A 26,550-nucleotide genomic window follows, 5' to 3' on the forward strand; every position below is an offset into this window, starting at 1 on the left:
GCCTTAAGGGGAGAGTAGGAATTAGAATCAGAATTAGAATGAAATTTGAGTATTAGAAGAGAGAGTAGGGATTGAGTTTTAGAAAGTTAGGATATTTATATTTCTTCTTTTTTTTTTTTGCTTTAAAAAGGGGGAAGGGGGGAGGAAGGGACACGCCCATCCCGGCGTAGCAGTCCTCGTTGGGCCCCCACCCCGCCAGAAGAATGTTCGATGCGGGCAGAAATGACCGTGTGTTGGGCACCCCGGTCGGTTTTACTCATATCCTCCCCACCCATGGGCTCGGCTTGGTTACCTCCTGGACTCCGGCGCGAATACCACATGTGGGTACATCATACTTGGCACCACCGAAGCTGCTAGCAGAGCGATACGTCCTTCCAGACCCCGTGTCCGAGCAGCGAGCATCCGGTCTCCACAATTTAATCGACGCCCGTGCGTTTCGAACTCGAAACCACTTGGTTGGAAGTAAGGTCACACTTCTATTGGGCTACCACCTCAGTGATTTATATTTCTTCTTTGGAATTAGAATCGAAGCAGGGCTCTCCCAATCAAAAAACCGTAATAGGAGTAAAGTAATTCGCTTCCATTCCCATTCAATGCTCCCAACGGAACGTATTCTTAATACAATCCACCGAGCTATTGGCACTTGATTTCAACTTGGAATGGCACGGTAGCATAGTACATTATACAAGAAAATAAACATGCTCTCCTACCTATTGATCAATAGATTAATTTTGAAAAGAGAAATTTTTTTTGAAAAGGGCGGGCTTCCTCCGTCGAGAGAAACAAGAGATGTTGACCTCCCAAAGCCAGTACGAAAAATGGCAAACGCGGCATTCAGAACTCGTGAGTTTCGACTCAGGGTACTTTCATTGCTTTTATTCTTTCTCCCGGAGAATGGCGGGAGCAATTGTCGACGTTGAAAGCTCCCAAATTCCTCGCTTTCTATCTGTCGATGGCTTCAAGCTTGTCAGGTATGGAAGAAGCGCTTCCGAAACCTAATTTCTCCTCTCTCAAACAGTAGGACCAAATGCTTAGGTCTTGATTCTACTCCTTCATAACTCTTGGAAAAATTCCTAAATGCTTATTTTTGTTTCTAGAATTCTCCTTTTTAATCTGTTTCTAATTGCTAGATGTTTAATTTTGTGCTCGAATTCCCTTTTAATATCTTTCTAATTGGTTCTCTAGGCGTGTTACTGAAAGTTGTTAACGTGTATTGTTTAAATTTTTGTAGTAGTTGAGATGTCCGGCATTATCTTATACTTCAAACAGATTCGAATTACTATGTCGAGGATTCTGGGAGAAGAAAAGTGTTGCTTAATTGAGCTATTAAATTTCGTAGTTCACCAAAGTGTGGATTTGCTAACTTGGTTGACTTGTGTAGTATTTAGCAGTCTTTCCAAAGTGTATGCTTTTCATGTCTTTGTTTCCACGTACTTCTTCCATTTTTTTTGAGAGAAAGATGGGGCTCGTCATTGCTTGATCTCTTATGTTTGCGTCCATATGTTTTAGGAGCGCATTGCTATAATTTATTGCTGTTATATATCAGTTATTACGGGTATTATAAAGTTTTGGATGTTATGCTTGCTAACTCAAATTGATAAGTTCCAAGGACCAACAGAAAAACAAGAGAGAGAGAGAGAGAGAGAGAGAGAGAGAGAGAGAGAGAGAGCTTGTTGTGCCTTAAGAATTTCTATGAATGTATTGACAATTTTTCTAGATTTTATGATGATCAATTGAGTGCTTTATTTGGGGTTCGTTTTCTCTATTATATCGATCCTTAAGTCTGATAAAGCTTCAAAATAATGATGTCTCTTAATGTTTCTATGTTTTTCCTTTTTCTTCTTTGAGCAATACCAAGGATTCAAACACCCAACCTCCTCCAAGGGCAAGCCCACTAGGGGAGAGGTACCATGCTAACAGTTATTGGCATGTTGCTGCATTTTTTCAGTCTCATATTAGGAAACTAATTCCTCCTTTCTGTACTTTGTTGTACATGCAAGGGATTCTTGACTAAGGTTCACATGCACCAATTGGTCCGTCCTTTCATATGATTGTGAGGTGCTGAGCCAAGCCGAGCAGGTGCATTAGGGTTCGGCCAAGCCAACTACTGCTATTTAATTAATTTTATTATGTTCTGCAGATTTTCTAAGCAATTACCTGATGGAGGATTGTGGGCACTTTTTCCATTTGATCTTTTGCATCCTAAGCCTTTCAAAATCTGCAAAAAAAAAATTCATTGCTTCCTTTGTCTACTTTGCAATCTCTTGCCAAAAAGATGGAAGGGCTTGTCTTGCTTTGAATTTGTGTGCTGAGATCACTGGTGTTGGTGATTGGGCTCTTGAATTTTGGTAAGATGAACTGTATGACCCTGAATATATGGAGGCAACCACAACTTTAGGGAAGTGATAAATCCTTCAATCCTATACTAATGATCCAACTTTCCTTTACTTGTTTAGTTCTGATTTTCAAGCACACATTTGTGTAGAGAGAGAGAGAGAGAGAGAGAGAGCTAATTTTGCAAATTCTAAAACATGCATTTTGAATTATCTAAGCAACAGTTTCTTATTGTCTTGTGCCTGTATTTGTGAAAATGGTAAATCTGGCCCATTTTGCATACTTTCATGTATAATATCTTAGATTTGGTTTGCAAATAAAATAACTGTTCTGTCTTATCAAGAACATTGCTCTCTTCCATGAAGTTTGTTGGTATATATGAATGTTGAGCCTACATGCTTCAATCTTGTTTTGAGGTGTTATCTCTCTAAATGCTTTTTTACTATCTGCTTCTGCACTTCAACTTGCAACAACACTTTGTTTCTTGCCTTCTTGCTTTCTTGGATATTCTTCAGTAGGTTTCAAAGCAGCTGCGCCATATTTCATATGCAATTGTAAAATGGCTATTTCATATGTGCTGCAACTTGCTATAGGGGAACAAACAGCTAGTCTTTGGCTTTTCCCCTCCTTTTGTACCATCATAACTTCTCATTCTGTGGCACAGGGTGACAGCCTGTCTCAAGAATGGTGCCACAGAAGCTCATATAGTCCAGTCAATAGGCAACATGGTAGAAGTGAAGAGGTGCATTTGCTCATCAGTTGCAGACTTGCACAAAAAGGGTTTTGGCATGCAAAATTTTTTCGTAAATCTTTATAATTTCTCCAAGTGCTGCCATAGACCAACAACCATCTGGAGCATCAATACCATGGTAGCCCTTGTCATATGAAAGCACTGGGAAAATCACAGAAGTGAAATGGTTTATTTTCTGTTCAATTTCAGACTTAAATCTGGAGTCAGGAAGGGTAGTATGGACAGTTGTTGTTTCTTCACATGGAGCCGCAAATAGAAGTATAGTGCTCGTCATATTCATATGGTTGTATCTGCCCAGCAAGGTAAAGCTTTCTCGTAGGTAAAACTTGTGGTTATTGAAATCTGAATTCCTGGTTGTTAAATCTCTTCTTTGTAGTGAAAATCTTATTGCTGTATTTTTCATCCTGTCTACATTTCTGGCAGATTTCTTTGATGGCATTCAACTTCCATTGGATGGCTGTCAATGAACTGCTGCACCAGTATCAGAAACACCCCAAGGTTAGGCTTGTTCCTCCTTCCTGCTGCAAGTTTCATGCACTGATTAGCAAGATATCTGTTCAAATTGAACATTATGGCATGAACTGGCACAATATCCTCAACTATTAAATCATAAGAGAAGTGAGTTGCTGCATCCTGTTCCAAAAGTTACTGTGCATGAGATCTGCCTGCCTGTAGATTCCACAGGAACAAATAATTGTGCCCATCCATCTAAGAAGATAGAAACAAGCATTCAATGATGCTTTCAGAATTTTTTATCAATTTAAGTTGTATAATGATGATAATTAAAATATTTATACAGAAAGTTTAGCACTTTTAGGCTTTTTGAGCATCAATTGTCATAAATATTTTAACGGCTTGTTGGCAAGATTATAAGACAGGGGTGAGGATCCTAGTGTTATTTTGATGCTTACAAAGCCATTGAGGCCATATAGAAGTGCTAATGCTATTAACTCAATTAATCCAGTACATAAGTGAGTAAGGAAGAAATATTCGATACATCATTGATAAATGACACACCCTCGATATATTCACGATACATTAAGAATATATGGTCAAAACCACTCTCAAGAATTGATAACGAGATAAAATTTGTAATAGAGAATGGTAGAAAGCTCAAGAATCTATTTTGGCAAAGTTTCACGTTAAAGATACCTAAAAGGGCAATTCTGTAATTTCTACTGTTAAGGGTATGAAACTTTATTGTGCCATGCATCGTAATTTGCTTGGAATATCATATTGTTGTTTCAATGTGCATAACTAACCTTTAAAGTGCAGAAAAACATGGTTAGAGTTGACCCCAATTAGTTTGGAGTCGATCCCGATACATTTGGCACGCCTTGGAACGAAATGGCACGCCTTTGGAACACTTGGCACAGAGATGGAGTCGACCCTAGAAGAGATGGAGTCAACCCTGGCACGTTTAGAAAAATTCTGCAATATTCTAGCATTAATGGCAAGGATGAACAGTACTTGGGTCGACCCAAGTGAAAGTTGAGTCGACCCCATCCTCAAGCTTCAAGAAAACAAGTCTCTGAAATCCCTGAGAGGGTCGACCCCAATGGAACTTGAGTCGACCCCACCTTGAGTCAACCCTAACTGAACTTGAGTCGACCCAACCTTGAGTCGACCCTAACTGAACTTGAGTCGACCCAACCTTGAGTCGACCCCAAAAAGAGTTGAGTCGACCCCAGTGAAAAACGGCTGAAATATAAGGTTCTGTGTTTCCTGAGAGGGCCGACCCCAATGTAGCATGAGTCGACCCCAGTGAAAGTTGGGTCGACCCCAGTGAAAGTTGAGTTGACCCCAAGTCTGATGAACAGTGGTTTGAGTCGACCCCAGGAAAGTTTGGGTCGACCCAAGCACGGGCAGAAGCATAACGGCTAGTTGTGCAGAAGTGCTTTTTGGACTCCCAACGGCTAGTTTCTTCAATCCAACGGTTAGGAAGGTCTATTTGGAGGTTGGAGAAGTATTTAAGAGGGAATATTCATCAGAGGAAGTAAGCTTTTGGAAATCAAGAAGCACATTCAAGAGAAAACCCTAGAAAAGCAAGCCTCATTCAATTGCTTCATCTTAAGAGCCAAAAGGAAGTGGTTGAGCAGTTTCAAAGAGTCATCAATAGCTCCGCCAACCCTTGTGAAGTGAAGCAAGCTTGACAAAGAAGAGAATAGCTCCTTCAAAGTGATAAACATTCTCTAAACTCTTCTTTGTAGTTTATAATTGCCTTATTTGCTCTTTTAGGAGATTTCATTCTTTACTTATTACTCTTGTTGTAAGATTTGTTGGTAAGCCCGTAAAACCAACGTAGGTTGTTAGTAAGCCCGTAAAACCAACGTAAGTTGTTGGTGAACCCGTAAAACCAATTGTGAAGGTTCGTTGGTGAGCCCGTAAAACCAACATAGATTTTTGGTGATCCCGGAAAACCAAAATGTAAAGGTTTTTGGATTGTGAGCCCGGAAAACAATCCAACTGTAATCCAAGGAATTATAGTAAATTCCCAAGGAGAGGCTTGGGGAGTGGACGTAGGTGCTTGGAGGGCACCGAACCACTATACATTGTCTTGTTTGTGTTGTGCTTGTTCTTGTATTTATTCTTGCTTTATATTTGATTCTTGCTCTAGGGTAAGTTCACACAAGTAACTTAAGAAAGCTTCCACAGCTCTTAACAAGAAAACTTTTAAAGCATTAAAAATTTAGAAAAACCCAATTCACCCCCCCTCTTGGGTTGTCATCTTGGGCAACAAGGGGAGATCATAGTTAGGAAATCATTTGATAGAATCATGATAATGGGTGCTCTCATGAATTCAAATCCATGTAGAACACTTGAAATAAAATTTAAAACAATATTTGAAAATTGTAGGAAATATAAGGTGCTTTATTGACATGTTCAATCACAGAAGAATTGTCTCATGTTTTTGTAGACACAAATTTCTAGAGATGAGGAGACTCTTATCAACAATTCCTATCCCATGTATGTTTTACTACGATCTAATCCATTAAGACCTATTAAATTTATATGTACCATGTTTTCAGATGTCTGCATAATGATCCATAAAGTGAATTTTCAATTTATATGTCCTATTGTGTATCTTATCACACTAGTGCAATTAATAGTGTTTGTTTTTGTACTACTATAATGCGTAGGTTAGAGATTATCAAAACACATGATTTGGTTTATGAATATCTTTTATTGTGTAGATCATGTTCAGCAGTTTAGATATTGAATTTGGATGGTCTATCATTGATTTTGAAGGCGAGAGGACCATCTTAGCTATTCTCTCAAGAAAATATTAGCATTTAATATATGTGTATATTTACACACATATATCTCAAAAATGTCTAACAAAGTTAGGATGTATGTTCTAAAAATAGTTAAAAGTATAAAACAATGCAGACAATAACAATCAGGGTGTAGGTCTGTTTTCACATTTCAGCTGACATATCCGCAAAAAATACGAGGAATGTCATTTTTCTAACCCCTAATGAGATGTATGATAGGATTTTGCTTGCTTATTTTAATATCTCGCTGATTATTCTTCTGTCATTGCTGGCCTTTACTTTGTAGATATAGTTCTCTCCGTACTTGGAAGCTTTTTTATATCATGCTAATCATGTAGACTAAAGGAGATAGCTACTTTTAAATTGCATAAGAGAGCTCGAACAATTTATCCTGAATTCTTTTCCAATTTCTGAAACATATCATTTGCTTCCAAAATGTTATTTTATCTTTTGTTTCCCCCTTGTCTTTCAAGTTTGGATTGATAACATCTGAATCTTGCTGTATTGCACTGCCTTCTCCACTGATTTGATATTGATTCCACAGTTCAAGACACTTTTTTGACTTTCTGAGAGGTTGTAGAATGTAGGGGAATTTTCTAATAGATGCTATACCACAGGCAGTGTTAGTGTATCAAAAAGGCAAAGATCCGCACATCTTGATTTCAAATCTTGTCTGTTGAGAAGATCTCAGGTACTTTGACAACGATATTATCTCCAACCTTACAAATGGAAATCACAACTTAATCACAATAGAATTGCAGTATCTCCTCCTGCAATATGAATCATGCCATTGTGATCTTATTGTTCTTCTTTTCTCAGTATTAATTCCATGCAGATATTTGTCATCCATTTTTCTGTTCACGCGTGAGATTTGAGGGAGTAAGTTCCCATGAAAGTGATCTAGAAGCCCTAATGATAACCCGAACTCAGTTTAGGTATGATTATGTTCCTAAAGTCTTATGTGATATCTTATCTATTGTAAAGTTCCATAACAACTTAATGTATAAATCCAAATTCACTGTAGTGTTGGACATGCATTTCCTTTTTCTTCTTCCCTATATCCACAAACTTAAAACATGGTAGGCAGTCATCAGCATAAGCTCATATAACAGTGTCAAAAAGATGGTCATTACCATCCAACCTTTTCATCAAAATAGGTTGTCTAGGGAAGCATAATTCTAACCCGTAGAGGCTCCTTGGAATGTCTAAGCTGATTCTTGTTTTAAGTGGTCAACCTGACATCAACCTTCTAAAATTGGGTCTCAGCATACAGGCCAATGCAACTTTAGACAAAAGAGGGCCTATGCTGAACCTAGAAGGCTGGTTGACATTTAGGAAGGCTGACATTATCGGTCATAGTCTATGCTCATGCAACTGAGGTGCAAGAGTAATCCTTTAAACATTCCCTAGACTTGGACAGAATCTGTGACCTTACTGCATGTCCAAACATGCAGGTATTTTTCTCTAAAAAGAGGGGGGGAAAAGGAGGTGTTTGTGAACAAAAATAGTGAGAAGCATTGTGGATGCAAAAATCAGTCAATAGTCTGTGCAAGGTTTGAAGGTCTTCCTTCACCTGTAGGCTCATGAATCTGGGTCGTTTTTCCAACATATTGCTCTGACTAGGATCTTGTCCATTCGTACCATTGTCTTACTATGTTTTTCACATTATTAAATATCTCTGTTTCGTTCCGAACATTAAGGACATCAGGCTGACTGTGTTTGGGGAGCAACTATACTCGGACAATATCAGACAAGCCTATCAACTTTCCTTCTCTTGGCTTTAGTCCATTTATAGAAACATTGCCATTTGCTTCCATATTTTTATTCTATGTACTGTTTAACTTTTATATGTATCTTGCATCATGCTCCTGTCATTGCTCACACCTGGTCGAACAACTTCTGAACCCTGCTGCAACGACGGCCTTTTGCACTGTTTAATGATCAATTTGGTGCTGGAAAAACTGTTTTGCGACCTTTGGGGATAAAAGATATCCTTTTTACTCCATAACTCTTAGCAGCAGAACTGCTAGATCATTTAAAGGCCATCTCATATTTTGATTTCAACCTCAAAGAATGCTCGGAAGGTACTCTTAATTATCTTTACAATGTCTGAATCAGTCTCCCAATCTTAAAAATGAAGAGTCTTACTCAATTTCCTATATTATGTATATCAGTGTGCATATTCGTTAAATCTTTTAGTGGCATGTGTTGGCTAACTCTGAGAATGTCTTTTTTATGTAGTGTAAGATCAGCCTAGATATGCCAACTAGTAGGCTAAAATAAATGAACAGGGTGTGCTTGACTGGAACCTCCAGGGAAGAGGATAATTGAGTTTCCATGGACCAATGTACCTTTGCCTTTTAGGAACATTCCAACCCTAAATTAGGCGAACTGCCAGGACCGCCGGTTGCTCATGACTTCGGCTATGATGGCTTTCCAGTTCAAGGTGTGTCAAAAACTTCTTCCATATCAGCTAATCATTAGAGTTTATCTTTCGCAATTGCAAGTTGATTCTACTAACTACGAGCTCGGAGAGGTCATCTTCATCGAAACGATGAAGTCCATCCCGGCGAAATTTCAAATGGATTTCTCTGACATTGCCCCAATTCATACTTCTTTAGCATGGCTTTCTATTATCACCTTGATATCATAGACTGGTAGCAAGAATTGGACCCCAAGGATTCCTGTCCATGCAACCCCAGACTAGAGGCGAAATCACAAAGAGGGACGGTGTATGAATGAGCCTGCATTCATTAATCTGTTTGTAATAACTGTAGCCATGGAAGCCTACCAGGATTTCAACAGAAAAAGGATAGGTACTCGGATGCAGTACTCCTTTGTGTATCGTGCCATCTTAGTGCCGCTTATGTTTGCTTATTCCCATCCATGCCCATATTCCCAAGTTTTTTGTTGCTAAAATTATTGATCCAGGTTTAGCATTAGCTGTATTTGTCATGAACGGTTCGTCCTGTATCGGTCTTTCCAGTTACGAGAGAGATGTTTTTGGTGATGGCTGTAGGATCATTGATTGCTTTCTTTTTTTTTTGAGAAGAGAATTATATTTATAAGAACAGTAGTAAGAAGTTGATGAAATTTGATAAGAACGGCTATATTTGATACAATCAATCACAAATAAGCCAATAGACCTACAATAATTTTGACAATACCGATCGTCTCCGATCGGATGGTTGCTGATGAATTGCTACACCAGTCTTCTTGTGCACAGTGCACAATGAGAAACTAATCATGTCTCGCATCACATAGCATGCACAAAGATGCGAAAGGAGGACAGCTTTTGCATCTAAATGAGTGGTTGGTAGTACTGCAATCTACTCCAAATTCGAGACCAGACCTCAAATTAGAAGCCTGTTGAAGAGTTTAGAGGTTCTTCGGCGAGAAAGGATTCTATATATGGATACATTAGACATGTCATATGCTTGTGCCGCACCTCCAAGTGCCCCTCCCTCGAAACCCCGGGACCATCAGCCGACCCCTATCAAATCGGAGACCAGCACAAGGAAGACAGCAGCTGTGGTGTTTGTCTCCCATAGGCTAAGTACGGTTGCTGTGTCTTCACCTGCAGTTAAGGTGTTTGCCATGCACCTCAGCCAGTCAAAGCTGCTCTTTTACTTTCCCCTCATCTCTGGGCCCACCTCCGCCCACCCATCCCAAGGTTTTCACACCAACGGTCTTATCTCACTTTCGATCGCCCCTCCTTTGTTTCCTCCTCTCTCTTGTATCTGGTACTGTTTGTGTTTGTTTTGCTTTTTTTTTTTTTTTAATTATTTCTTGTAAGCAGTTTGGTGGGTCTGGTCACCTCCCTCCTGCTGTCAGTATCCTCTAGCCATCTCCCAGTACGGACCCCAGCGGCTGACAAAAAGGACCAGAAGCATGGAATAAATGAGCCCCAAGCCCAAAAGGAGACACAAGAAGGGAATCTCTAATCTCGCTATTGTCTTTACTCCTCGATCATTCAGCGCGCTCTCCACTCTTTTTTTTTTCTTTCGCACCTCCCTCTCGTTTCTTTGACTCCTGTTGTCTTTAGCTCCCTTGCAGATGAGGACCATCATGGCGAGAACCCCCCATGAGTCATCCTTCTCCTTCTCCAAGAGGCACTTCCAACGGATTATCGGAAAGGGAGGTGGGGGTGAGGAGAGGAAGAATGGAGATGGGAAGGCAGAGGACGAGTTTCTCGCTTTCTCCAACTCCTCATCGAATGGTTGTGAGGATGAGGCCGTGGGGGCTGCTCCACCGGCTGCAAGGAAAAGGGGGGCTTCCTCTGCTGCCGTAGCCGTCTCGAGGTTCCGGTCGGTGATAGCAGCGGCAATTGCCCGGCGGCATCGGCTGGGGGGCCTTGGTCCCCGTGTCACCGGCACCCTGTTCGGGCACCGCCGGGGCCACGTCCACTTCGCATTCCAGGTGGACCCCCGGTCGTGCCCGGCGCTGCTCATCGAGCTCGCGACGCCGACGAGCACGCTCGTGAGGGAGATGGCATCGGGGCTGGTGCGAATTGCCCTCGAGTGCGAGCGGAGGGACGGGAAGGCGGCGGGGAAGCTGCTGGAGGAGCCTCTTTGGCGCGCGTACTGCAACGGGAAGAAGTGCGGCTACGCGGTGCGGCGCGAGTGCGGGCCGGCGGATTGGAGGGTGCTGCGGGCGGTCGAGCCGGTGTCGATGGGCGCAGGGGTGCTGCCGGGGGATGGCGGCTCCAGCTCCGAGGGGGAGATGATGTACATGAGGGCGAGGTTCGAGCGGGTGGTGGGATCTAAAGACTCCGAGGCCTTCTACATGATGAACCCTGATAACAATGGCGGCCCTGAGCTCAGTATCTACTTGCTAAGAGTTTGATGATCCAAATGGATTCTGATCCTATTCTCTCCTTGGCCATGGAAAAAGATTTAGGTTCTTTCTGGTAAGCATGGTACTTTGGGTGGTTGGTTCTGTTTTGCCCTTTTCCTCCTCTTTTTCTTTTTCTTCTTCTTCTTTCCCCGTCCATTCTGCTGGTAATAAACTCGTTTGCTTTGGGGACTGTTTTGTTAGATTTAGTAGATAAGGTGTTCCATAGCGGTATAGTGCTCTACTGGTAATGCTTAAAACTAGTGGTTGGCTTGAAGGTTTGTCAAAACAATTGTTGTAACATCGTATAAGTTGGGAGTATATATTGTAGTTGGCTATTTATGTGTTTATATCTCTTTCTTATAATTTCTATTTGGAGAATAGGAGGATCCAAGGTAAGGAATCCACTCTGATAAGTGTTTCTAAATGGATCTCTCAGAAGTAATTTCTTCATCCCATGCTTTTGGATGGGTTAGTTTTTCTAAATGATTTTTTCTTCTTTTTTTTTTTGGGGGGGGGGGGGGGGGGGGGGAGGAAGAACAGGAGCAGCAGCACCAGGAGGAGGAGATTTTTTTTTTTTTTTAAAGTCTATTTTGTTGTTTGATGAACAGGGTGAATAGTTGTGTTTGCCAACTTTTCTCTTAATTTTTGCTAACCAATAAATGAACTGTCCTTTTTTGCAACGGTTAGGATTTAAATATAGCCGGACATATAAATGCCTGAACATAGTCAAACCGTGAGAGATAGTGGTGCATCGTCATTTCCAGTAGTCAAGGTTCCTACAGCAGGCGAAATGATAGCGGGTGAAGGTACTTAATAATATTCAATTCGTTGGTCTGTGGATTGAACTTGGAAGTGATGTCCGTGTTATTATATTCAAACAGGACAAACCATAGAAAAGATGGGTTTTGGTGCATTTGCTTTGATTCATTTTATGATGGTTTAGGCCATAGAGGGGACATGTTTGACACAAGAAGAATAGACAGCCTACTCAATGTAGACCAAGTATACCTCAATAATGTATAACCACTGCCCTTAGTTAAACTAATATTTCGAGAGCAACTCGTGCGACATCATGCCCCATGCTGTGCTTTCAGCGTTGGCCATTATTGGTTTATCGGCCAATCGCATAGAGATATTGCTCCACTCTTGCTTAGCTGTAATCCTTTTTATAGAAGAAAGATTAAGGTGTTATAGTACTCCATAATGATCCGGAATACGAGCAAGGTGCAACACTACACAAGTCTTCCGGCCAAAGATTCCGTCTTGGTTCTCTTCAACCTTGCTATCTTGGTTGTTTGATTAACAATATAGATATATGGATCCATTTAGCAAATAGCTGATCAACCTGTATGGTTCTTAATAATTTTCCATCAGAGCAAACTTCTATAAGCTAATGGGCACTTTAGCTTACATATCAAGAGATTTTTATCCAAGTAATAAAAGTAGATTTAGTTTTATGTTGTGGCTCAGAATAAAGTTTTCTTTAACATAATTAAGCCTTGAGAATTATATGTGAAGACCTCTGGCTTACTTTGTGGACAAGGCTTTGGGTATGGATGTGTGGTATGGATTTTCATACTAACCTTCTGCTAATTTCCATAGAAGCTCATCGCTGATGCAAATCATGAAGGCAACTGTTGCTGATTTAGAAAAGGAGAGCCACCTTCCCTTAGAGAGACTTATTAATACTAAATTAAATCAATCTGTCAGGATTAAATCATGTCAAACCATCCAAAACTTGATCAATCAGCAGTTGCGTGTGGATTCCTTGTTCATGTTAAGTGATTTCAATTTTCACAAGATGACTCCAAGCCCATCATCCTCACATCACCATAGATGTGACCAATCAATTCTAAGCGGGACAGTGCAGCCCCATCTATAGCTTTCGAGTGGAATATCCTGTCACTTGTGGAGCAGTGTTGGGTGCTCTAAGCCAAACATTTTTTTTGGGGTGGGGGGGTGAAAGGTAATAGGAAGAGGGAAGGAGGTGTTGAAATGTGGTCTTTGGGAATTTGGACTCTTGGTCAGATTTGCCATCCCGAGGCATGCGAAAGCAAAGCAGGGAGAGGGAGAGAGAGAGAGTGAGGGAGGGAGATTTCAGAGAGTGTTGGTTACAGCTGGGACATGAGAATCTAGATGGATTGTGACCTCGTTGGGAGAGCCCTTGGAATTATCAGACATGGGATTTATTCATACTGTCGTTCAAAGGGCTCAAAGCTAAAGTTTGGAACATGGAACCACTTTGGAGGCTTTTGCTGCTTTTGCTATGTTGGGCCATCATTAGTTTATTATTATCGTTATTATCGCAGCTATCATGACTGTGTACCTTTGTGTCGCATAACGATAAAATGGGGGAACGAGTTCCTATAAAGGAATCCATAAGTTCTTGGATCCTAATTCTGACCAGAGTGAAGCTAGGAGGCAGGAAAGGGCTTATAATCTCGAATTCTTTAGTTAGCCAATGAGTTAACAGACGAGCGATTTTTTTTTGTTTTGTTTTTTCGTACTTTTTGGGTGAGGGAGAGATCAGATCCGACTGTATCTACGTTGCCTCGTTGCATGAAAAACCCTCTCAGAACTAGCGAAAGGTGCTATTTAAAAATTTTGATCCTATACAGATGTCTAAGGTCGAAAATAAAACTAAATACCTACCTACACATATTCTTACATACTTTCTTCATTTAAATTCTAACGTTCTCACGAAACTAAGGATCTAAATACATTTAAATCTAATCACAAGCATCACAATTAGCTTTCATAAACTCTTACTGTAGTGCCCTCTGGTCCACATAGATTACGGATTGGATCCGCTCTGATATTATTTGTGATGATTGAAAACTTCACCTAAAAAACTAGTCGGAAGATATTATTTAAGTTTCTTGACAAAATATATATGTTGTATAGCCAATGTGGGACTAAATACATGTCCACATGGATCCTTAAAAATTTAGCATCAGTTGTTTATGTATAACAATGTGAAGTGCTCCAGTAGTATAAAAATTTAAAATTATATATTGTTAAACTATATACTTCAATAGAAATCCATCTTATTAAGGATGTTACTGTATGGCAGCATGAGGTCATTCATTATATATACCATCATAGCAAAAGCTCTCTACATCAGACTCTCTCTAAACCTCCCTCGAGACCTTTATATGAAACACTAGCTCGTAAGTTCCTTTCAATTTGAAAATAAAATTACAGAATTCTCTAAGTTTGTTGCTCTACTTCAAATTGAGTGGGATTTTTCTCTATCTAGAGGGACACACGTAAGATATTCTAGGCCAAATTGGTTTTAAGCTTAGCTCAGTCTATACTCGAACTAATTTGTGTGTATGGAACAAGCTTAAGCCATCGAGCTACAGGAGAGCTTTTAAAATCCACACATATCCATTGCACGTCCAAGCCCAATACTATAATTATTAGATAAACAATCAAGTACGGATGCATATTTGCAAATTGAGTGCAGTTTCAATCTTGTGTATCCGATTTAGGTTTGGAAACAGAAAATTGGCAAACTCAAACCTCTGCAAGCCTTAAACATCAGTCTTTGAGTTTAAAATAAATTAGTGTTAACCTAACCAGTTAGTCTAATTCATATTATATCAGTAGTTGATTTAGAAATCTTTTTTTTTTAAGAGAGAGAGAGAGAGAGACATAGAACATTTCAAATGATTATATGTGTTAGAGCTACTCTATTGTCAAAGGGAAGCACATGAAGTCCACTTCAGTTAAGAGTGACATATCTCTTCATATAAGTGATAGTCCAAATTTTGCACACAGAAAGATACAGCAGACACACATACAGAGGGAGAATCTGCAGGCCCTCAATTGTTCCAGACTTTCCTACATTAAGAGTTACACCACCTACATGAAAGAATCTATGGATGCTAAATATTCATTTGGTTGGGATATCAGATCAGGAGTCATCTGATAATTTCTAAAAATTATTTATCTAAAAAAATAATTACGTGAGAAAATATATTTTACCATGTTTGATTGTAGAAAAAATACTTAAAAAAATACCATCGAAAAAAATTACTATGTTTGGTTGGAGATAAGCTTATATAAAAATATTGTCAAATTTTCAACAATACCCTTAAATAAATAATTCTAGTAAAATATTTTTTTCAGTCTATTAATTGGCCATTTATGGCATACTTACATAAACACGGTCAATATTAGTTGTTTCGACTATTAAATATATTTACATGAGTTAATAAATATTTTAAATTAATTAATATATATATTAAAAATATATTTCATATTATAAATAATTTTTAGTTTATTTGGATATACAAATAAATATATTATTTGTTAATAAATCCTATGTTAGATTTATTGATAATTAATAAATATGTGTTATTATTTACTAATAGTTAATCTTTATTAATAAATATATTAAATATATTATTTTTATAAATATTATTAGTCAATATATTAATATAATATTAATATAATATATTAGTGTAATTAATATAAGTGAGAGCATTTTCGTAAAATGATATTTTCATATAACCACCACTTTGTCATCTAGTGTAGAAAAATAAATACCACTCTGGCGATATTTATTTTATTTTCTCTTTCAGAAAAATAGATTTAGGATCTAGCATTTATTTTACCATCTCTTTCATCTATTTTTTATACCAAATATGGTAACTTGATATAAGATTTATTTTTCCATACTAGATTACTCCAATCAAACGCATCCTAACGAATTGTTGTATAAGCGCTCAAAACTTAAAACTTTGGATTGCCTCAATTAATATTTTTTTATTCTTTTCTAAAATTGGCCTTGCTCTATCACTAAGTTGAATCAAGTGGTATATTAACATCAAATAACGTTTGCCGATCTAGGCTCAGCCAAGTGACTCGTCCCAATGTGAAACTCAGGTTGGGTTTTCAGTTTGATTCAATAATCAAGTGCTATTTCCAATATAAATTCTTTAAAAAAGTCTAAATCCTCCAAATAATTTAATCCAAAACCCAACCCACGTAACTTGGCTATGAATTCTTCCAACTTTTGGACCGACTACCTAACTCTTATTACATGTCTCTAATAAATATGGTAACCTGCCACATTTTCACTCAAGAAAATAAGGGGAAAAAATCAACCATTTAAACATCAAGTTCTTGAAAACATGAAACTTATAGCTGGCACTTGTCTGTGGGGTCGACTCAAGGTTAAATGAGCCCAAAAAGAGGGGGTGAAATTAAGGGTTATAGGAGAGAATTTAACATCATAATGGGCACCACAAATAACACTATATTGGATGCTTTTATATCACAGCGTAGCAGTGGATTGTCTCTCGTCGGTTCCTACTAAATTTCTCCATCATGACCAAAGTTGCCGTTGCAAAGCACGATAACCGATGAGGAAACTCTCTTTTATACCAGAATTTAAGCCATATTTAATTCCAAATCGACCAAGGTATTGAAATACCAAGATTCGAGGGACAGGAAGGATTCATATAGTCTTTAATTGGCTTAATCGGACTTTATAATGATGCAGCACTAAAAGGTTTTAAATTCATACAGTTGAGAGTATTGAAAATTTTTTATGTGGAAGATACTAAGAAGCCTTCATGTACCGAGCTCAGCTCTTTTGGTAGATGGATTACAGCTACATGAATACTATTGCTTCACCAAACCTCATAAAAAAATTGGGTAGCCCATTATCATGCTGTCTACCATATCAAGATTCAAGACATGCCAGTACCCCCTCTCAAATAAAAAAATTAATTTGATATTTTCTTTTTGGGTACAAATGTACCAACTCCAAAGTTCATGAAAAAGACCAATCAAAAAGTGTTATTTAGGTTCTTTGATCTTATATAAATACCTAAGATATGTACAAATGCTACATTTAAATTCTGGCTCCTCATCGCGTTAGGAGTTTAAATCCATTTAAATCTAATCACAAATGCTACGATCAGCTGGTGATCGATCTCTATAAATCCATGTTGTAGTGTCCTTTAGTCCATATAAGCCATAGGCCAGATCCGCCGCTCTAATACCATTTGTAACAATTTAGGATTTCACAAAAAAAAGGCAAGTCAGAACGTACTTTTTAGGTTCTTTGGTCTTGTATAAGGAACTAAGATTTACCTAGTGCATACTGACATAGGACTAAACACTTCATACAAAGGTCCCAAATATTCAAGTAGTCAGAGAATGATGTCAACTTGTTAAGTGGAATGCAAGTTAGTATGGTAATGGATTTGGCCCGTTGGACTAACAATGCCGCCTGGGATCACTCCTAGGCGTTAAAATATTCCTATTGCCGTATGCAATGATAGGTGAGTTCAACAGGAACGGATCCTTGCCACCTCCACCACTGTAATGTTCTTAGTAACCTAGAAATGATGTGGTGTTAGGAAATGAATATTTAGATTCCCCAACCATGTGGAAATCAATCCAATCCAACACAAATGAACTCGAACACGCTTTTCCTCTAGAACAAGCTTGTTATGTGTGACAGGAGCATGACTTCTTTCTATATAGATCATTCTGTACTAGTTCTTTAACTTCTTGACAATATTCTGAAAATTGTGGTTGATGGTGAATTTGAAGAAACAAGAGATAAAAATAAGATTAGCGAGAAAAATCAGTAAACATATGGAATTTATTTGATCAAATGAGGATTAACTTTTCTTACGACCTTTGTTATCACAGTCCCTCAAGTCTTTTAGTCATTTGAGGGCCATAAGTTAATGACAAACAGTGCATCACGTGCAAGCAATACAAGATAAATCACATGCCTACCCTTATAAGGATTGGTCAGTGTACATTATTACTTTGGATAGGGGATTATTGTCACAATTCACATTTGAACTGCCAAAGAATCTAACTTCCTAGCTTCGAAAACGTATGTAGCAAGAGAATTCGAACTTCTTAGTTGTGCTCTGAATTGCCCCTCCTAAGGATGCAGTAGTTTGACCAAACTCTTTTTTCCCCCAAAAAGATGTAAACTTTATTACCATAAACCACAAAGATAAGAACTTGAAGAAGAAAGAGTGGGTGTCACAAGTATTACAACCAAGAACTATCGAACCGGTACCAGGATCCATACAATCCAGTTTAAAACTGGGTTGACTCGGTGCGAACTGATCAGTTCGTACTGAGTTGGCATCAAACCAGCCGATCCCTTTGCGGTTCCGGCCTGTGGGAACCGAATTGAAATGGAGAATCGATTTGGTTTCGCACCGGATCGGTTCGGTACTGCCTGAACTGAATGGTTTGGCTCGGTTAGGCACATTTTGGTTACAATGAATGAGAATTGGCTAGAAAGAAAACATCTATGAAACATAAGTGGAAAAAAATGAGAACTCAAAGGCAGAAAAGCTCGGTAGGAATATATGTTGGCAGAGATTTCATGTAGCAACGCTAAGAGGATCTTTATACGTCGGTTTTGTAGTGTTTGGCAGAATGGAAGTACTCCAAGAACTAGAGAGAATCTAAACTCTCCGTAACCATGTCTGAATCTTCTTATTCTGATATGAAATGATTATAGGAGCTCACGCACTAAAAACTACCAATACCTCAATTCCATTACAATTCTTTGAGACTTGTTTGAAACTTTGAATATTTACATCGCCATTAAGTTATCTAGAAAGCTCCCATAATGGAGAAGAAAAAAACTGACATAAATACAGCATGTTATAAAATTTTAAGTTAATGATTTTTCCACCCATCTTTCAAATCATTTTTGCCAATTTTTCCGCCCATCTTTCGAATCATTTTTGCCCACAATGTTAATCAATAGGATAGATCTAAATACATAAGAGATCTAATAAACATAAACCCCAAGACCTTTAACTATCTTTATTTTCACAAATATAAACATAAGGCTAAGTAATTTAGAAGACATACCTGGATCAAGTCTTCTTGTTGCTGTTGAAATCTTTAGAGCAGATACTTTTTAGGAAAATGATTTCTCTCACTTAGCCCTCAATTCAGATACACCAAAATGATGGAGATAGTATTCATTTATAGGGTATAGAGAGAATCACATTTCCAACCTTTTACATACCAAAAGACTCTCTACTGCCATCATAGTGGGAGTTTCAAGAGGAAATTAACTCCTCATAAATTTGACCATTAACACACTTTATGGGGAATTGAAAGAGCCAATTAACTTAAGAGTCAAATAAACCAAAAGTCATCAATGTTTCTGGTCATGCGGGACATAAAATATCTTACACACAAATATCAAAATATGGAAATGAATGCAAATCAGAAGTTTTGTTTCTTTTCACGAGATAAAAGCTCATTACGTGAGGCTCTGATATAAACAGTGTATAACTGTAGTATCATGGTTTATCGGTCAGTAAACATCTTACCTTCCCCAGAAAAGAGGTGACACATAATAGCAGGCTAGAGAAAGCATGAAATGGTCATCAAAGCATTCATGGCAGCCGAGAATATATATATATATATATAAAATACCAATCATAAAAGTGGAGAACTCGAATAAATAAATGTGATTCTTTCTGGTCAGCAGCCGATAACAGAGATTGAGATTGTGTCCCTTTTGCTTCCACATTCATTTTGATCTGTGCATCTCTTCAAATAAAATAAAAAATTAAATAAACAAACAAAGTGCAGTCATGCCAAAAGAATTGTGAGCCTTTCCTGATGAAATGAATTCATTACATGTTGAAGAATCTAGGTTAAATACACTGAAAAGCCGAGAACAACAAGGAACAAGGTTCGGATATGGTGTGGGAAAAAAGCAAGAAATAATCACCCTGACAAACTACATGGGGCATGCGAGACAAACAAGAAAAGAATAGACCTCTCTCTTTCTCCTCCTGCATCTTTCTCCTCCATATTGTGTCAACGTTTGGAAGGATCAGGTCTCGGACGAGTGAAGCCCGGCTGAAATGAAGTGATTTGCAATATGAGGCCCCAACAAGAACACAAACCAGAAACATTGATATGCAAGCTGCATCAGTAGGAGAATGCTCACATACTGAAGTAAATAAGATAAGGAGAATGGGCAGACTCCAACTTCAAGGAGAACAAAACAGTTGGTGTAAAATACAAAAGATTCTCCATGTATACCAACAGCCATTATTGACAGCCGCTACTGTACTTACACATGGGCCATCTAATGTATTACACAACCAGCGAGCCCATACTTTTCTCCTTATACTAAGAGATACGTCTACAGAGCACTGGAATCTATACCTGAAGCAGCATGGAAGGAGCTGGAGGGGTTTCAGTAGCAACATGGCTTCTAGTCTTTCTGCCTTTAGCCGCAAGAACTGATGGGCTGTTACCAGTTGTTATATCCCAGAAGCTGCGCTTCTTAGCAGTCGGCACAGGGGATACAAACCGGTGACTTGGGCTCTTCAACGCTCCTTCGGTTGCCGCCCTCGCTCCCTTACGCAAGCTAGCTCTCGTGACGACCCTCTTTGCCCCTTCTTCCAAAGGCAATAAACCATTTTTATTTATCAGTTCATGGATGAAATCATCCTTCTGCTTGATCTGCAGCATATGCTCCTTTTTGAGCCTCTCAATCTCAGCCTCCAAAGTTTTCACTGTTTTCTTTAGCTCCTGGACTACTGCATCATCAGTGGTCGATTTCTTCTTCGACTCAGGCGTGCTGAAGCAGTTCCCAGATAAGATGGAGCGCTTCACTTTTCGTTGGGTCGAACATGGCGGAGAGAGAAGAGGGGAGGAAACAGCTGGGGGTGCTGGCGAGGAGTTTGCTGCCAGTGATTGAGCTTGGATAGTAAGTAGCTTTTGTTGGTGGCGCACCAACTGCTGCCTTAGCTCGCTATTCTCCTTGTGTAACTCCAGTAGCAGTTTTGCCTGTTCTGTTTCAGATTCTGGCACCAGTATCACTTCCTCATTTGCATTGCAAGCCTGAAAAGTTTTGAATTTGTAAAGACTCAGCAAATTCTGCATGTCCTTTAAGGCTTTAAGACATCGTGAAATAGAAATAAGGACGACGTAAGAAATTGTTCAAATCTGGCCACCTTTGTAATGAAAATAGTAAATAGTTATGGCTTTCAGTGAGATGCAAACATTTGAGAAAACATAATTTGAGCAAAAAAGATGTAGCTTGCTGTTGTTTTCTATATTTTGCAATCCAAAATTGCCTTTCATCTAAAATTCAGCTAAAACATGTCACAAGTTATTGTAACATGGATATTCTAAATAACACCAGGATCAATTAATTGGTAGAGTAGCAAGAAATTATAGTTAAGGTAAAATGGGTTTGAATATAGCTACTAAATTACATATACTGCTTGTCATATTAGCATCTATGTATGTTAACTTATTAACACGTTGGAAGAAAAAAAGAGATAATGTTATAATTTCTTTGGTCACTTTTGTGGAAAGATATAGTATAAGGCAATTCAATGTTCCTTGTATCTGTTGCAATTTGAAGTGTTTGTATAATTTCTTACTCGAACAATACCAGGAAAGTCTACAGTTTAGTTGATTCCATGTTTTCAATTATTAAACAATTCGTACTTTCATGAAGTGGGATTGTGTAAGTTATTTCAAAATGACACTACGTGACAGGCTTTTCAAGGCTTTAGTCAAGAGATTTCAATAGTAGCAAACCTTCGTCTTTATCTCCTTGGCACGGTCTGCCCAGTGAAGAGTGTTTTGCGTCTCACCAAATGAGAGATTGCTTGGGCTTATGTTTGCAATCATAACAGTGTTGCATGACCCTCCTAGTGAGTCCTTGAGTAGCTGGGTGAGCTTGGAATTGCGATAGGGGATGTGCTTCTTTCCCTCCACAAGAGCATTGATGCAACTGCTTAAAGCAAGGAGGGAGCGGTTAATGTTGGCTCCCTCAATTGTTCTCTGAGAACGTTGGTCAGTCGCTAGTGCTCTCTCTGATCCAGCTAAGTCAATGAGCGAGAGCTTCCCCACTCGGGATGCAACATTACCTGATTCTTTGACTCTAAATTCGGCAACGACCTACAATGGGTAAAAGATCAATTGACATAATCAATATTGAGTTTGATATTTGAGGAATTCGAACAAATGGAAAAATAGAGAATTACAAAGAAAATTACCTGCAGTATTGCATGAGACCTGGAAGAGGTCTCGTTGACTCGAGTTGGTTCGGTGGTTCGGTTTTGATTGCCTTGCTGAAGCAATGCCATAACCTATAAGAGAGATAAACAGCACCATCTTCGGTGAGCTTTGTTATATGCAAGTCAGCTTCTGAGAAATTAGAATACTGAAGAGGAAGATTACTTCATCTGTTGAGTAAGCTCTGTACTGAGTAAGGCCTGCAGCTACAATTCCCTGAAATATTTGCAGACCAGATTGTCTTCTCTTTTAGCACATGAACTAAAATAAAAGATCGATAACATAATGCATCACCTAAGCTTATTAGATGAAAGTGTGGCAAAATATGTGAACTTATTCTCATGAAACAGCCAACCTAGAATCATACTTTCCATTTTATCTGACATCACAGCAATGTACAAGAGGCCATGTTGAACAAGAAATTTCAGCAGCTTCCATCTTATATTTAGTCAAATAAGAGCAGTTCGAATTTTGCAGCATATAGCAAAGAACAGGAATTCCATCTAGACTTTGAAAAAAAAAAAAAATAGAAAGAACAAGAAAGATGAATTTGAAAAGAAAAGAAAAAAGGATTAATCTATTCTATATAACAGCAAGTTAAAATTTTGAATTATGGACCTCCTATTTTGGAAGCAAAATTTCAACAAAAATGTTTTCACTTGCAATAATAAAATAAAGAAAACAATCTCTCTACATTTAAAGCAAACAGCGTGATAACAGACAACAATTATCCTTCAGGAAAAAATGTCAAAATCTTCATTCAGGATCAGAACAAATTAACACTGATTGCTGCATTGCAATGAGCACAAAACTGTTTCTTCTTCTTTTTTTTCCCTTAAAACTCATAAATGCTGTTTGATGAAGCTTCTCAGTCAAGCACAGGATTACAAATGAAGGTTCCAAAGAAAATGCATAAGCATTTTCTGGTACATATATTAGGTGGTAAGGAAGAAAAGAGAAATGGACCAAGCTACCATCAGATGCCAGTTCCATACATAAATGTTCAAAATGATCAGCCTAGTGTCACCTCAGTCAGGTAACTAGTCACATGATGTGCTGGGAAAGGAGCAAGATGTTTCGACAAATTGAGACTTGAAGCAACCAACAAAATGTAGAGCAGAATGTAGAATTTGTAGAACTTAACCACAGGAATCACTAAAACCATAAAAGATAGGTTCCATGAGGCAGTGAATGAATTCTGAGATTAGACTTCGCTTTACCATGTTTATTCCAAGAAAAGTACTTTCATTTCATGAATTGAAAGAACCAATCAGAAAAAAATGTTGATTAAGTGCAAAATTGACAGCTGCACTATGTCGAGGTTACTACGAAGTAGGCAGCTGAAGCCTACCTGTTTATCTTCTCTGAGGATCAGAGGTCTACCAGGGGACAACAAATCTCTAACAGTCTCATTGTAGACCTCAAGATAAGAAAGCTGGACTGAATGGTTTCCATCATAGCTCCTTTGCCTTATTTTAGAGAAGAGGTCCTTGATGGCCAGCACCATCACCCCCGGGTTCTCTACCGTTCCCAACATTGTGTATGTTTTGCCAGCTCCTGTTGCCCCGTAGCAGAAAACTGACCCATTCCTCCCTTGTAGCACGCCCTCTACAAGATCTGCTGTTCTGCAAATATACAAGCACTCACAAAGCAATCCATGAAAACCTTGGCATTTAGTAGAGGAGATTAATAGTGTATGTGGTATAATAATTCATATTTTTCTTTGAATTGAAATATAAATAAGATTGAGACTTTGACCAAATCGAACGTATGCAACCAAATGTCATGATATTTTCACAGATTTGTTTGATGCGAAAGTTAGAAAGACTAGTCATTTGCATGAGGGCAATTGAATGCAGCAGCATAGATGCACAGAAGTAGGTATTAATAGAAAAAAATTAAGAGCTGTTCACATGATGGGACCATCCATAATTGATGGTTAACAAATGTTGGGACCATCCACTATATAAAGGTCAACCATATACTTTAGATCCAAAAGGACACATTTTACAACCTTTTAGTGGTCAAATTTGAGAAGAAAAAAGAATTCCTAATATTTTAAGAGATATTTATGATTAATTAGGAAATTTTATTGTTTGTATAACAAGAAACAACCTTTTTTCCAAAAATAATCATGCCCAAAGACAAATCCTAATCCATGAGTTTTGGTTGAAAAAAATCTTGGGGAATCCATTACCATCAAGAAAAGCGAAGAGAATAACAGACATGATTTTAGTGGAGATATCACAACATCTTATCTACTACCAACAAAGCCAGTGCGACGAAAATTCTTACGTGGTACCATAAACTTCTTGCTGTGTTGTGGAATCAGGAAACGAGGCATCAAAGCAAAAATGGCGCCCTCGGAGCCTCTTCAGCCGGAGATAGTCGGTTTCCGATGAAAACTCTGTCAAGTATACTTCCTTTCTGTTCACGATCTTGACGCAGCACCGAGATCCGGCCTCCTTCTCCTTCTTGGCCATAGGCCGGAGCCTTACAAACACAAGTATCCGGCTCCCTGACTGGCTATTCTCTGAAATCGCCCCCAGCTCCCCACCAGCCTTCCTCCTCGTAAATCTCCCTTCGGACTGCGCACCAAAGCCCCCCATTGAGAGCTTCCTGGCCGCTGCCGTCGTCGTCGCGGCAGGCTTCTTGGGGCAGGAGTACGCAGTGACGCGGTCACCACCATCGACTTCTTGGTTCTCCTTGGCGTCAGTTCTTGGGAAGACGATGGGATTCGTCGTCGCCTTCGGTTGGCCTGGCATCACGATATTCTCCTTCATCACCAACTCTACTCCTCCATCAGCTTCCTTCTTCCGCTTCTCTTCACCTTCTTGTTCTTCTTCTCCCTTCTTGCGGTTGGAGTCGACGAGCTCCACGCTCCGGCGGTGGGTCGCCAAAACCCGGGACTCCGATCGGGAGGAGTGGTCCTTGGAGGAGGCTAACTGCTGCTTGTGCTGCTCGTAGAAGAGGGTGAGGGCCCGCATCTTCTCCTTGAGTCCATGGTGCGGGTTCCGGAGGAGGGCTGAACCATGAGCCGGATGCAGCGGCGGTTCTTGATTGGACGGCGGCGGCGGCGGCTGCCGCGACCGGTGGTCTGCCGAGATTGTTTCATCGCGGCTGACGGAGATCTGCGACCGGGTGGAGACCGGCATGCTCTACCCACAGAAAACGAGGGGGAGGGGAAGTGGAAGAATTGGGCTATTCAGGCATGGGATTGAAGAATTCTCGAATGCCCCAAAACCAAGATCCAATCTTTTTTGCGGGAAGATTCAGATTTTTGTGTGGAGATCCAGGGAAATGAATTTCTTGGAAGGAAATAGATGGGAGATTTTTGCCCTTTCGCACCAGTAGCAGAGAACAAAGTGCAGTAGCTTGTAGGAGAGTTTCGAGGAGAGGATGGACTCGGGGAAGATCTTTAGGGGTCGATCTAGGGCGTTGATTGCGGTGGGAACGGACGGCTGGAAGGGGAGGTGGGAGAGAACTTTGAAATTTGGGAGACGGTGCAACGGTCGAAACTGGGTGTCAGCTTCTAACGGTCGGTGCTTTTCAAAATCTTCTTTTTAAAATAATATATTTTGCTACAGTGAACCGTCATAAATAAAGGGGGCAATGGGGCATATCGATCCGGTCTTCTTGGCTTTAAGCTTATGTAAAAGATACTTGGTTCTGATGGCAGTGGGCTGGGTAGACATGTTCGTAGTAGTAGGCCACTTACCTGTGTGAGGAATTGCGATTGTAGTAGGCCTTATATTAGTGGGCCTTGACTGACATTTGCCCATAAGCTTCAGAAATCCCCATTTAATTTTCATGTGACAATATATATTAATTCTCAGGACATCCATAAACAAAATATCCTGTGTTTTGGAGATTTCTTAATCTATTGGAAATCAACGCATAGTATCATGCTATTATATTTTCTCAAACAGATATCATGCCACTATAACTATTGATTTGAATCAACTGATGCATAAACCGGAGAACTTTAAAAAATATTTTTTATTTATTTATATATATATTATGAGGATCTATGCAGGCATGCATTTTATCTTCTATTAGCTATGCACTGAGTAAATTTTGAATATTTATATAGGACCAAGGAACCTAAATAATACCTTCCGGCTAGATTTTTTTGGGTGAAGTCCTAAGTTGTGATAAATAGTATCAGAATAGATTCGGTCCATGACCTATATGGACTTGAAAAACACTGCAGCATAGGTTCATGTAGACTGACCAGGGGTTAATCATAGTGCTTGTGATTAGATTTAAATAGATTTAGACCTTTGGTCTGGC

At 39.2% G+C, this 26,550-nt stretch overlaps 2 protein-coding genes and 1 long non-coding RNA gene across 4 annotated transcripts; 2 read left to right on the top strand and 1 right to left on the bottom strand.

The window, feature by feature from the left end:
- Positions 1 to 648: 648 nt before the first annotated feature.
- LOC120110367 lies at positions 649 to 3,954 on the top strand. The gene is made up of 3 exons (XR_005511298.1): positions 649 to 971; positions 2,999 to 3,387; positions 3,509 to 3,954. It is a non-coding gene; the product is annotated as an uncharacterized LOC120110367 (long non-coding RNA).
- A 6,237-nt stretch (positions 3,955 to 10,191) lies between these two features.
- Positions 10,192 to 11,543, top strand: LOC103715943 (protein MIZU-KUSSEI 1). Its single transcript, XM_008803743.3, has one exon. It carries the CDS (start codon positions 10,417 to 10,419, stop codon positions 11,203 to 11,205), a length of 789 nt encoding a protein of 262 aa, XP_008801965.1. The 5' UTR covers positions 10,192 to 10,416; the 3' UTR covers positions 11,206 to 11,543.
- An 8,263-nt stretch (positions 11,544 to 19,806) lies between these two features.
- Positions 19,807 to 25,724, bottom strand: LOC103715942 (kinesin-like protein KIN-8A). 2 transcript variants are annotated; one of them, XM_008803742.3, is made up of 7 exons: positions 24,553 to 25,724; positions 23,609 to 23,882; positions 22,423 to 22,473; positions 22,239 to 22,331; positions 21,778 to 22,140; positions 20,389 to 21,069; positions 19,807 to 20,076 (listed from the first exon to the last, which is right to left on the bottom strand). In XM_008803742.3, exons 1-7 carry the CDS (start codon positions 25,410 to 25,412, stop codon positions 20,035 to 20,037), a joined length of 2,364 nt encoding a protein of 787 aa, XP_008801964.2. In that variant the 5' UTR covers positions 25,413 to 25,724; the 3' UTR covers positions 19,807 to 20,034. The 2 variants fall into 2 exon arrangements, with proteins under 2 accessions (XP_008801964.2, XP_017700400.1); XM_017844911.3 differs by having other exon boundaries at positions 19,807 to 20,143.
- Positions 25,725 to 26,550: the final 826 nt, after the last annotated feature.

Source organism: Phoenix dactylifera, chromosome 4 (assembly GCF_009389715.1).
Source record: "Phoenix dactylifera cultivar Barhee BC4 chromosome 4, palm_55x_up_171113_PBpolish2nd_filt_p, whole genome shotgun sequence".
Lineage (NCBI taxonomy): Eukaryota > Viridiplantae > Streptophyta > Magnoliopsida > Arecales > Arecaceae > Phoenix > Phoenix dactylifera.

Bases quoted from the DNA above. Each gene is read 5' to 3' on its own strand.
- LOC103715943 (XM_008803743.3), top strand. From the start codon at position 10,417: ATGAGGACCATCATGGCGAGAACCCCCCATGAGTCATCCTTCTCCTTC.
- LOC103715942 (XM_017844911.3), bottom strand. From the start codon at position 25,412: ATGCCGGTCTCCACCCGGTCGCAGATCTCCGTCAGCCGCGATGAAACA. The intron at 23,883-24,552 runs GTAAGAATTTTC...GTATATTTGCAG, and splicing joins CAAGAAGTTTATGGTACCAC to AACAGCAGATCTTGTAGAGG. The intron at 20,144-20,388 runs GTATAGATTCCA...CTACTGATGCAG, and splicing joins CTCCTTCCATGCTGCTTCAG to CTTGCATATCAATGTTTCTG.